The 10,764-nt window shown below is 38.3% G+C and overlaps 3 protein-coding genes across 3 annotated transcripts; 1 reads left to right on the top strand and 2 right to left on the bottom strand.

Annotated features, from left to right (window-relative positions):
* Positions 1-58: 58 nt before the first annotated feature.
* On the bottom strand, positions 59-5,595 carry LOC133521076 (DNA oxidative demethylase ALKBH2-like). Its single transcript, XM_061855822.1, has 5 exons — positions 5,441-5,595; positions 4,949-5,125; positions 4,127-4,306; positions 3,884-4,047; positions 59-213 (listed from the first exon to the last, which is right to left on the bottom strand). Exons 2-5 carry the CDS (start codon positions 5,116-5,118, stop codon positions 74-76), a joined length of 654 nt encoding a protein of 217 aa, XP_061711806.1. The 5' UTR covers positions 5,119-5,125; positions 5,441-5,595; the 3' UTR covers positions 59-73.
* LOC133521074 (intraflagellar transport protein 70A) lies at positions 308-3,887 on the top strand. The gene is made up of 2 exons (XM_061855820.1): positions 308-508; positions 1,938-3,887. Exons 1-2 carry the CDS (start codon positions 455-457, stop codon positions 3,870-3,872), a joined length of 1,989 nt encoding a protein of 662 aa, XP_061711804.1. The 5' UTR covers positions 308-454; the 3' UTR covers positions 3,873-3,887.
* A 148-nt stretch (positions 5,596-5,743) lies between the features above and the next one.
* Positions 5,744-8,389, bottom strand: LOC133521075 (uncharacterized). Its single transcript, XM_061855821.1, has 3 exons — positions 7,718-8,389; positions 6,404-7,505; positions 5,744-6,095 (listed from the first exon to the last, which is right to left on the bottom strand). The coding sequence occupies exons 1-3, from the start codon at positions 7,821-7,823 to the stop codon at positions 5,909-5,911; spliced, it is 1,395 nt and encodes a 464-aa protein (XP_061711805.1). The 5' UTR covers positions 7,824-8,389; the 3' UTR covers positions 5,744-5,908.
* Positions 8,390-10,764: the final 2,375 nt, after the last annotated feature.

Below are 10,764 nucleotides of genomic sequence, written 5' to 3' on the forward strand. Positions count from 1 at the left end.
TGTGACCAAAAACAAAAGATCGAAAAAGGAAAAGGTCTATAAATGATACAAAAATAAAAATAGGTTAAGATTTTTATTTAATTCGCATTTTGCGAAATGTTAAGTTAATTCTAACGCCTAGCAACTTTTTCCTCGTTGGTAAAGAATGGTACCAAATATCGTTCGTAGGCGGATTCATGAACAATATACTTCCATGTTCCAGGTCAATTTTAACTGCAAAAAAGATTTTTAATTTAATACATGGTATAATGGATTGAATTAAATACTATACTAACTTTTTATTTATGTACTTTTGACAAACAGGTACATCGCAAAATTACGATACTTAAACAAAAGCATGTCACCATAGTAACTCGAGTGGCAAACACAAGATTAGTGATTATTTATGCTCTTTAACAAGATTTTAATAACTGCTGAGCCAAACTGCGTAATCTAGACAAGATATTTTAAAAATATGGATTACATGCAAATCAAAGACGGGCATTATACTAAAACAATATATACCATGGTAAGTTCTCCAAAAACTCAGTCATAAACCAAACCTAAGGCCACGTTTTAGAATAATATTATCCCCAAAGTCTTAGTAATGCATATTTAATTAAGGTTTAGTTTCTTTACATTTTCATAAACGTAACATTCAATGCTAATAATTGCGAGTGCATTTACATTGTATTCCATGTATTTGACTTGTTTAGTTGTAAATAATGCGTTCGTATTTGCAACGGCGCACGTTATCTTCTCCACAGACAAGGGAGATTGTTACGAATCAACTTGTTATCGCTTCTTTTATGAAATTTAGCATTTTATCAAACTGAAACGAGCACACGGAAATAGCGATAGTACTGGCTTCGTTATATTTGCGATAGCGATAAATGATCTATCAGGCCATTCCGCCATACCTGTAGGTGTCGTGAATGTCGTAGAACTCGTAGATTAGATTAACGACATGTATGTACTCATCAGTTTTAGGGATTACGTTTAGATTGCATAAGGCATTAATTATCCTACTCGGTCACTCAACTGAAAAGTAATTTAACCATATGCAAGCTAGGGTAATTATACTAGTTGTACCTGGTTAGTATAGTTTTGACCTCTCCCTACCTGCGGGACGTCTGCTTTTATCATGACATATCGTGAATATTTCGGACCCTATACTCAAATGATCTAGATATTCTGTTTTTATACTTTTCAAACGGTGGCCTTGCGGTTTCTATAAGCTTAAACAATCAGCTTCGCTAGAACGTGTTTGCAATTAATGCCAGCAAATATATGCTTAAGTCTGAAAGTTTTATCTATAATTAAGTACTTCTTAAGTAGTTTCCCTTAGTACTTTATTTGTTTGTTTCATATTATTGTGCAGAAGGTTTAGAACTAGATTTGAAATTAATGCGCAATTATAAGCAACAGTAATACCTAGGTCTGTGTTCTTTCATCCAAGTTCTTACGTTATCTACTTGTTTTGATCATTGAAAAATAGACAATCATAACAGATCTTAATCTACATAAATAGCCGGATCGTACTTGAGCTTGATTCAAATCAAGATAATCTACTGGTACTTCCTTCGAAGGTTTTGACATAGGGATGTAGATCATGTAGATAATATAAGAATACCGTTATAAAACACTCGAAATAGTAACAAAGGCATTATAAATGGTAATGCAATCTTACTTAACTATCTCTAATTTTCGAACATTATTCTGTCCGTTCTTCAAAGTAGGATGGCAAACACTCAACCTATTTCTGGCGTAAAGGACATACACATGTTAGACTTATCTGAATGCAATTATAAGTATCATGCAGTTATCAGAGGGGGCATTCACTCAATACATGCGCCATACGTTACTTTACTTAATAGTACTAAAGACAATCAATAATTGCGCAATACAACTTCATAGTAGGCAGATAAAATCTTGATTTTACGCCTTTGATGTTACAGATAAAGGAAGCAAGGTACGAGGACGCCATAAAAGCACTCAACGATGCTATCAATTTTAACCCAAACAGGGCTGGCCTGTCCTTACTCGGTTACTGTTACTACAGGACTCAAGCGTTTGTCGAAGCAGCGAACTGCTACGAACAACTGTCCGCCATGCATCCCGACGTGCCGGAGTACAAGCTCTACTTTGCACAGGCGTTGTATGAGGCGTCAATGTTCGATGAAGCTTATAAAGTCACCATGCAAATCACCGCTCCAGAGTTAGAGCGAACGGTTATCAAACTACAATCAGCAATAAAATATGGAGAAGAAGATACCAGTGCTGCAAAAAGTCTGGTTGACTCTTATATTCAAGATGACGTGGACAAAGACATTAATCTCGGATGCCTATTGTACAAAGATAACCAATACGAAGAAGCACTACAAAAGTTTTCACGTAGTCTAAGTGTACTCGGTTTTAACGCACATCTTCATTACAATGTAGCACTTTGCTATTTTAAACTGAAAGAATATCCTCAAGCATTGAAACATATTACCCTCGTTATTGAGAGAGGTATTCGTGATCACCCTGAGTTAGCCGTCGGCATGCAAGCCGAGACTTCCGAGGTCAAGTCTGTAGGAAACACACTAACTCTTCATGAGACAGCACTAACTGAGGTGTTTAATCTTAAAGCGGCTATCGAGTACCAATTGAAAAATGTTGAAGCCGCGAGAGAGGCTCTCAACGATATGCCTCCCAGACAAGAACATGAATTAGATGCCGTTACTCTCCACAACGTTGCCCTGACTTCTATTGACATTAAACCTACTGACGGTTTCGAGAAGCTGCATTTTCTTTTGCAACAAGACCCATTCCCTCCAGAAACTTTCGCAAATTTATTACTCCTTTATTGTAAATTCGAGTATTATGATCTGGCTGCTGACGTCTTAGCTGAAAACGCGCAGTTCACATACAAATATTTAACGCCCTACTTATACGATTTCTTAGATGCAATTATAACAAGCCAAACATCACCTGAGGAAGCATTTCAGAAATACGAAGATATTGCATCCAAACACGCCGAACAACTGAGGAAGCTAACTAAAGTTGTTCAAGAAAGCAGGTCACAAGGTGATAATGATCAGGTCAAGAAGGCTGTTGTGGAGTATGAAGAAGCCTTGGAAAGATACATTCCAGTTGTGATGGCTCAAGCAAAAATTTACTGGGACATGGAAAACTACGGGCAAGTTGAGAAAATTTTTCGGAAATCTGTTGAATTTTGCAACGAGTCAGATGTGTGGCGCTTAAATGTAGCCCACGTTCTCTTCATGCAGGAGAACAAGTACAAAGAAGCCGCTAGCTTCTACGAGCCTATCGTCAAGAAACAATACGACAACATTCTGGATATTAGTGCCGTTGTTTTAGCAAATTTGTGCGTTTCTTATATCATGACATCCCAAAACGAGGAAGCTGAAGATATAATGCGAAAAATAGAAAAGGAGGAAGAACAGCAAATATTCGAAGACCCACATAAAAAGTTCTATCATTTATGCATCGTCAACTTGGTCATCGGAACTTTGTATTGCGCTAAAGGGAACTATGAGTTTGGGATCTCCAGAGTGATCAAATCGCTGGAGCCATTCAACAAACGTCTCGGGACGGATACTTGGTTTTACGCAAAGCGCTGCTTCCTGTCTTTTCTAGAAAATCTCTCTAAGCACTTGATTGTGGTTAAGGATAATACCATCAAAGATTGTCTCCAGTTTCTTGAGGGTTGTGAGACTTATGGTCGACGAGTAAGTACTGTTATTGAGAATCCTTTTCAGGAAGAAGATGCAAATACAAAAGCCAAGCAGACAGTGACCTACGAAGCCCGTTTATTGCGATACATGTTCAATAAGTTAAAAAATATCGATGACTCTGTAACTATTAATAAGTATGAAGATTTAAAGTAAAGTAGATTCACCTGACGCTATCTGCTTTTTATCTGGGCCTGGTTTTCTCGCATCTTTGTGTTTTAGAACAAAAGGTCGCTCTTGACCGAACGACATGGAAGCGATGGGGTATGTGTGGTCTAATTCAGGTTCATTGTCTCTGTGTTCGCCCATGTGGTCGTTGCCATTCCTGTACCTAAAAGTATAAATCATTTATTTTTAACTTAAGTCCCCATAAAAAGATTTGACTAGGTATTAAATAATTTGATACTTACTTGTTTACTAGGACGAAGTCGTATTTAATTCCTTTTATACTTTCGAGGAAATTTCGCAATGCTAAAACGGGTGCGGGCCACGGCAAAGCTGGTATAGTTTTGCCAGAATATTTGTAAGTTATTCCTGGATCACCATATGCTACTTGCTGGCGTGGCAGAGGATACTCTTTGCCAAAAACCCTGGGTTTAACAATACGAAATCGATATTTTATCCTACATTCGAGACATGTATAGACCAAGATAGCGAGATAGACTACCCGTCCCTCTTTAATTAACATAGAAGACGGGTAATCTATCTCGCCGCGAGACACTCTCGCGCCAATCATGTGCTAGCCCTACAGACAGACTGTATAAGTGTTATTTAACCTTTTGAACGCCACGCCTATCGTACGCGGCGTGTAATCCTGAACCTTGTCGGTATGCATGAAGTTTGATATTGGGCTGTCGCCGCGCGCGTCCTATGACGTCTTTGGCGGTCAAAAGGCTAAACGTCTTTTCATAAAAGTTTGTCTTTTAACACGTGCACAGTCTGGACCTTCAAAATCGCTGCCAACTTAACTTGATCTAGGTCCATGGATCTAACCCTATGTTTATTCACAGTCCCTCTTTCAGTAAAATATCAGGAAGAGCTTGGCGAAAAGATAGATATAGTAAAAGATTTATTAAATGGTGCATAAGTTAAATATAGTTTGGCAAGCTATTTCCTTCGGTACAAAAAGGCGGCAAATTTAAAAAGTGTAGGCGCGAAGGGTTGACCCCTCATAGAACATTTCAATTTCGCGCCTTTTTCTACTGACAGTGCATTTGCCAGAGTATAATTACGTTATTTTTGCCAGATCCCCCTTAAAATATTCCAAAGTTTTTTCTAGTTCCCTTAAGATATTGTTAGCAATGCTTCTAGGTATGGCTACAGCGTAATCTAAATCCAGCCCTTCTTTGCGTATTGTTTTCCATTGAATCGAAGTAGTGTCAATTTCGGGTAACGAATTCATTTGTCCTCTGAAAGTAATATAGGATTTTTACAATTAAGGTATGGCAACATTTCAAACGTCAAAAGTTGACGTTTGTTTCGAAGGATCATGTACACACCGTACACACTTGTCGAGTTTTGACAAAAAATAAACCGCAATCAGGAAAAAGCAAGAAGAGATGAGAAAGGATCAGTTTATTTACTCAGTCACATTTGTCGAGGTATCTCGATGACTGTGTAGTGTACACTTGTACAGCTGCCATGCCAGTTCATTTAGTAGTTTAATTAAGAAAGCTTCGTACAAAGGCGTTAATCCATGTATAAATAAACATGCAAATGCTTACCTTGATCTTAATTGCAATCCGTTAATTTCAAGAATTTAATTTCAGGCATTACCATGTTTCACACTATTTATTTGAGATCAATTTTAACATTTTTGTCTAGGCATAGGCATCGACTCGACTGTCATCGGATTTCTACGCTTTCTATTTCTACCTGTAAGCCTCTAACCTCTACGTCAGATATAATGTTACCAGGATCAATGATTTAATATCCCTAATTGTATTGTATTTGGTGGCACTCCTTCCTTTTTTTTTATTTTTTGTATAACATTCTTTTTAAATATTTTTACAATAAAATGATGACAATTTGCCTAATACAAATGAATTTATTTTTAAGTTATAAGTAGTTCTTGTCGTCCCCGATGACGAGCAGATTTGTCAAATCATGTGCAAATCTAAGCTTGAATAACATGACTTACTGTCAAGGCACGCGTCATCGTGAATGACACGATCTCTACATGCATACATTTTCTACGAATCACAAGTACTCGTAGTATAGGGCAACGGAGGTGTTTCAGCGCAGGACGGCAGTTGTAAAGGAATATTTTTGAGCAGGATTTTTGTCAGGAACCCTTGGCTTGAGAAGGATTTAATATCGAGCCTTAACCTTGTAGCACTCGCGCTTAAGCTTGGGAAAGTTGGGATGTTAGCGGCCAAACTGTAACGAAAAAAGAAAAAATTCGGTTGCGAATGAGTTGGATAAAAAAAAATCTCTTTTCAAATTAGCTACCTATCTCTATCTATCTATCTGAGTCAGGCTCTGTCATATTACACTCCCCTTTCTGGGGGGCGTGAGGTGGCCATTTCTGAGCTGGGCCCATTTTGGCGGCTTCTGATATCTAGCTAACATCTACATAAATGAAAATGTTACTAATAGAAGGTCCTTATCAAGGATTATCCTTCCTTTCCTAGCAAGTTCTCATTAAATCAGGGTTTTAAATCACACGTCAATCGCGCTCAACTTACCTCGTCTGATCCAACAGACTATCCTTATCATGATATACAGAATATTCCCTTATCCTTCGTATAGTGTCACCATCATCTGAATGAGTTTCACAATCGTATTCGTATAGCTTCTCAATAATGCCGTCTTTATTTTTGGCAGTCCAGACGTATTCGCCCGGCAGTCCACGTAGTTTGGGTCCACTGGAACCAAAACTTGCGAAATTGTTATCATCTTCCAAAACTTCAGTTACCCGAGGGGTTACAAGATCACTGTTGGCAAGAAGCGATTTTTCGTCAATAACAGTTATTAAAGGTTTCGATTTTTGCAAAAACTTGTGTATTTCAGCAGTGACGTCCGAATTTAGTAAGTTTTTCTTCGTATGCACAATGAAGCGGGTGCAATAGGCCTTTAGATCGTTATTTCTCGATCTATAAACGATATTGATCAACTCTAACAGATTTTTCTCTGCTTCAGATTTTTCGTTCTGCAGTTTTTTGATGGTGGTTTTTAGGAAACAATTTTCTTTTGCGGTCGTCATGTAAAGTTGCTGAAAATCTACGTAGCGTGATTTGGTCTTCTTCATAATATTTTGTGTGTCTTGGACGTAACGTAAAAGCCGATTTTTGGCGATGATCTCTAACTGACATTGTCGCCTGATATTTTTGTTCTCTTCAATAGCTGCCATTAGAATCTGGCCTAGAGCTTTACGATCACGCACAAGGTCCTTCAACCTTTTAAGTAATGATAAATTAGTGTTCTGTCCATTTTGAGATTGCTTCATATTGTAAGCATAGTATTGCAATTTTTCCTTTAAAAATCTCCAACATTGGAGCATGGCAACACTTGCATATTCGGCGGTTATTTTGAAACTGATTTGGTTTTCGAGCAATTTAAATGGTATATTAATCTTACTTCTGCAGTATGTAGCCAACGAGGTTTTCTTATTGTAGATGAACACAGCAATGGCGCCAGCCAAAAACGTTACGTAATGTAGGTAGGCAATCCGATGATGCTTATGTTTTTTTCTTAGATGCCAGTTTTGGGTTAAATTTTCAATTTTTACATCTTTCAAAACAGACTCATTGGTATATTTGTAAATCTTGAAAGGGGTGACAGCAGTACCTGTTGAATTTGATATTATTTTATATAATAACAAAGGAAATAGATGAATAAGAGAGTACACTCATATGCTAACAAGAGTTTTACGTAACATTAGGTATTGTAATTTTACATTGTATGTTAATACTCTTAGAAAATACCTTTCAGGCAATTTATCAGTCTAATATTTTTTCCCATGTAGTACTAGGAAGCAATCTTCTTGCTGTAATACTTACTTAAATAAATGCTAGTCTTATACTGGGCCAAATACATATCAAGACAGCACAGTCCCAGCCACATGGCAATGCTTAATGCCGACAGCCATTTGAATGCAACATACATTATTAAAAAAAATCTTTCTCCTAACAAAATACTATTTTACCACTTTTACATATTGAGTACTTTGCTCCACTCTATTTAATTTAAGCACTTAATTTTGTTTTTCAATATTATGAATCAAAAACATATTTTTACAAATACATAGGTAGCAAAATATTTGACACAACTGACATATGTACCAAATAAAGATAATATTAAAATGTCAGTTGGATATAAGGTAATTTGTCAACCAGTATTTTTATCATAACTGTATAACCTCTGCATTTATAGTCTGGCAAACACAAATTATCAGTCAATAAGAAAATTACACTCATCTTTTTCTTTTGGGTGCTAGTACTAGTGTAAGACAAAGACAGTGTGTTTCTCTGTCTATATTTGAGACAGTCCCAGACCAAACTATCTATGAATTTCTCTAGACATGCCTTTATTTCACAGGAACAGTACCATAGACAGCTAAAGAGTTTATTTAACCCAAAGGTCATTCTATGATCTTAGGTTCTGTAGGTAAACCTTGCATATCCTTGGAGGATTGAACAACCAAAGTCACCTTTAAGAAGTTACCCCTCTGTCAAAAGTATTGAAAAAAGAACAAGTTACCTAGCAACTAAAGACTATTCTGTTTGTTGACTGTCTAATGTGTCAGTGTGCAAAAGTGTAGAAGTGAACACTGTTAGTTATATTTATTTAGTGTTGTTTTGTGTGTGTGTCATGTGTTTAGTGTAATTGAGAACACTTGTGACTCCTATCCGACACTGCGTGGAACTTACGCGTAAGTGGTTACGGGCCCAGCTGCCGGAAATTTGAAAATAAAATGGAGTTGTCAAAGATTTCGATCACCAAACTAGACGACCACAATTGGGTTTCATGGAAATACCGCATGCTAGCGCTGCTCCGCGGTCATGGACTCATGGATATTGTGGAGGGCAACACACAAAGGCCAATTAGACCCTTGGTTGGCAGTGGCGAAGGTGATGCGGCAAATGCCGTTGCTCATGCTGCTGTACCAGCTGCTCATGCTGCTGCTTTGGCAACATACAACACGGAAATAAAAGAGTTTTTAAAGTTGGAAAGTACAGCCCTACTTTTGATAACAACTAACATTACTGATGAGACACTCGGCAAAGTAATAAGGCTGTCAACACCAAAGGAAGTTTGGGAAGAGCTCCACAGGCTATATGAGGGTGCTAATGAGGATCGGTTATATGATCTGTGCCTTGAATTCTTCCAATTAAAGAAGGAAGTCTCTGACGACATGGCAACTCATGTGTCAAAACTAAAGAATTTATGGCATAGACTTAAAGAGGAACTCCTTAAAGAAAAACAAGTAGAACTTCCTGAGGTATTATTGATCTGCAAGATTCTGGACACTCTACCAGAAAATTTTTTCGCCTTCAAATCGAGTTGGCTATTGATGGCGAAAAAAGATCGGACAGTGGAAAACATTACGAGCCAGCTTTGTGCACATGAAAAGGCGCTTCTCGCTAAGGATACTCACGGAGAGTCGAGCGGCACGGCATTGACTGTGAGAATCGGCAAGAAGGTAGCCAGAGGAGACACATTGAAAGATGCAAAGAAACCTGCAAGTAAATTTAAGTGTTTCGTCTGCAAAGAGGTAGGTCACTTGAAGAAGGATTGTCCGACGCAAGCAAAGAGGGACACTCAGAAGAAGTCAACAAGCACCAATATGATGCTGCTCACATTGAGCTCGATTGACTCTATCGCAGATAGTGAGGGCTGGTATGTAGATAACGGGGCTACGCACCATGTCACTATGCGCAGTGACCTTTATACAGACTTTGAGCACTTTGGAGAACCACATACCGTCACAACAGCTGATGGTAATGTCATTGGAGCTGTGGGACAAGGTACAATTCATGTGAAGGCCACGGTCAATAAAAAGACTCATGACCTGTACTTAAGAGACGTGTGGTATGTACCAAAAATAAGCAAAAACCTTTTTTCAGTGCTCAGTACCCAGGACAGGAATACAAATAGCCTGTTTGAGTCAAAGGTTACACAGTGCTCCATGACTATCAACGGGAAGGTTGTTATGACAGGAACAAGGCAAAGATATGGAGGGCTATACAAATTGGATTGTAAAGCCATACAGCCAGTTGCTGACTTAAACCTTGTTGAGGATAAAGACGTGCTTCAATTGTACCACGAGCGTATGGGACATCAAGACAAAAATCACATTAAGACACTGATTGAAAAAGAATTAGGAGTCAAGACTGTGAAGAGTGGAGACCTATGCGAAGGTTGCATTTTTGGAAAAGCGCATAGACAACCGTTTGGCACTCGTGAAAAAGCCACTATGCCTGGAGAACGGGTGCACTCTGATGTCTGTGGTCCATTTGCACGAAGTAATTCTGGATATCGATATTTTGTTTTATTCAAGGATGAATGTACACGTTACCGGTATGTATACTTCTTGAAGAACAAATCGGACGTATATGAAAAGCTCAAGGAGATGTTGTCTGAAGCTAAGAATGCTGGACATACGGTGAAAGAGCTGCTCAGCGACAATGGTCGTGAATACGATGACAAGAGAGTGAAGGATTTGTTGAAGGCAAGTGGAATTAAGCAAAGATTAATTATGCCTTACACTCCTGAACAAAACGGATGCTCCGAGCGAGAAAATAGGACTATAGTCGAGTCAGCTCGAGCCATGATGCACGCGCACGACGAAATCCCTCAGGTTTTGTGGGCTGAAATGGTGAGTACTGCCGTATATATTCTTAATAGGACAGGTCCGACCAAAGATGGAGTAAAGTCACCTTACGAGCTGTGGCTTGGTAAAAAGCCTCAAATAAAACACCTACGGGTTATCGGCTCAACGTGTTATGCGCATATTCCTAAGCAGAAAAGGAAGAAACTGCATAAAAAGGCAACAAAGTGCATCTTAATTGGCTATGACAACGATGATGGCTACCGACTCTGGAAC

The sequence above is a fragment of the Cydia pomonella genome, chromosome 9 (assembly GCF_033807575.1).
Source record: "Cydia pomonella isolate Wapato2018A chromosome 9, ilCydPomo1, whole genome shotgun sequence".
NCBI classification, from domain to species: domain Eukaryota; kingdom Metazoa; phylum Arthropoda; class Insecta; order Lepidoptera; family Tortricidae; genus Cydia; species Cydia pomonella.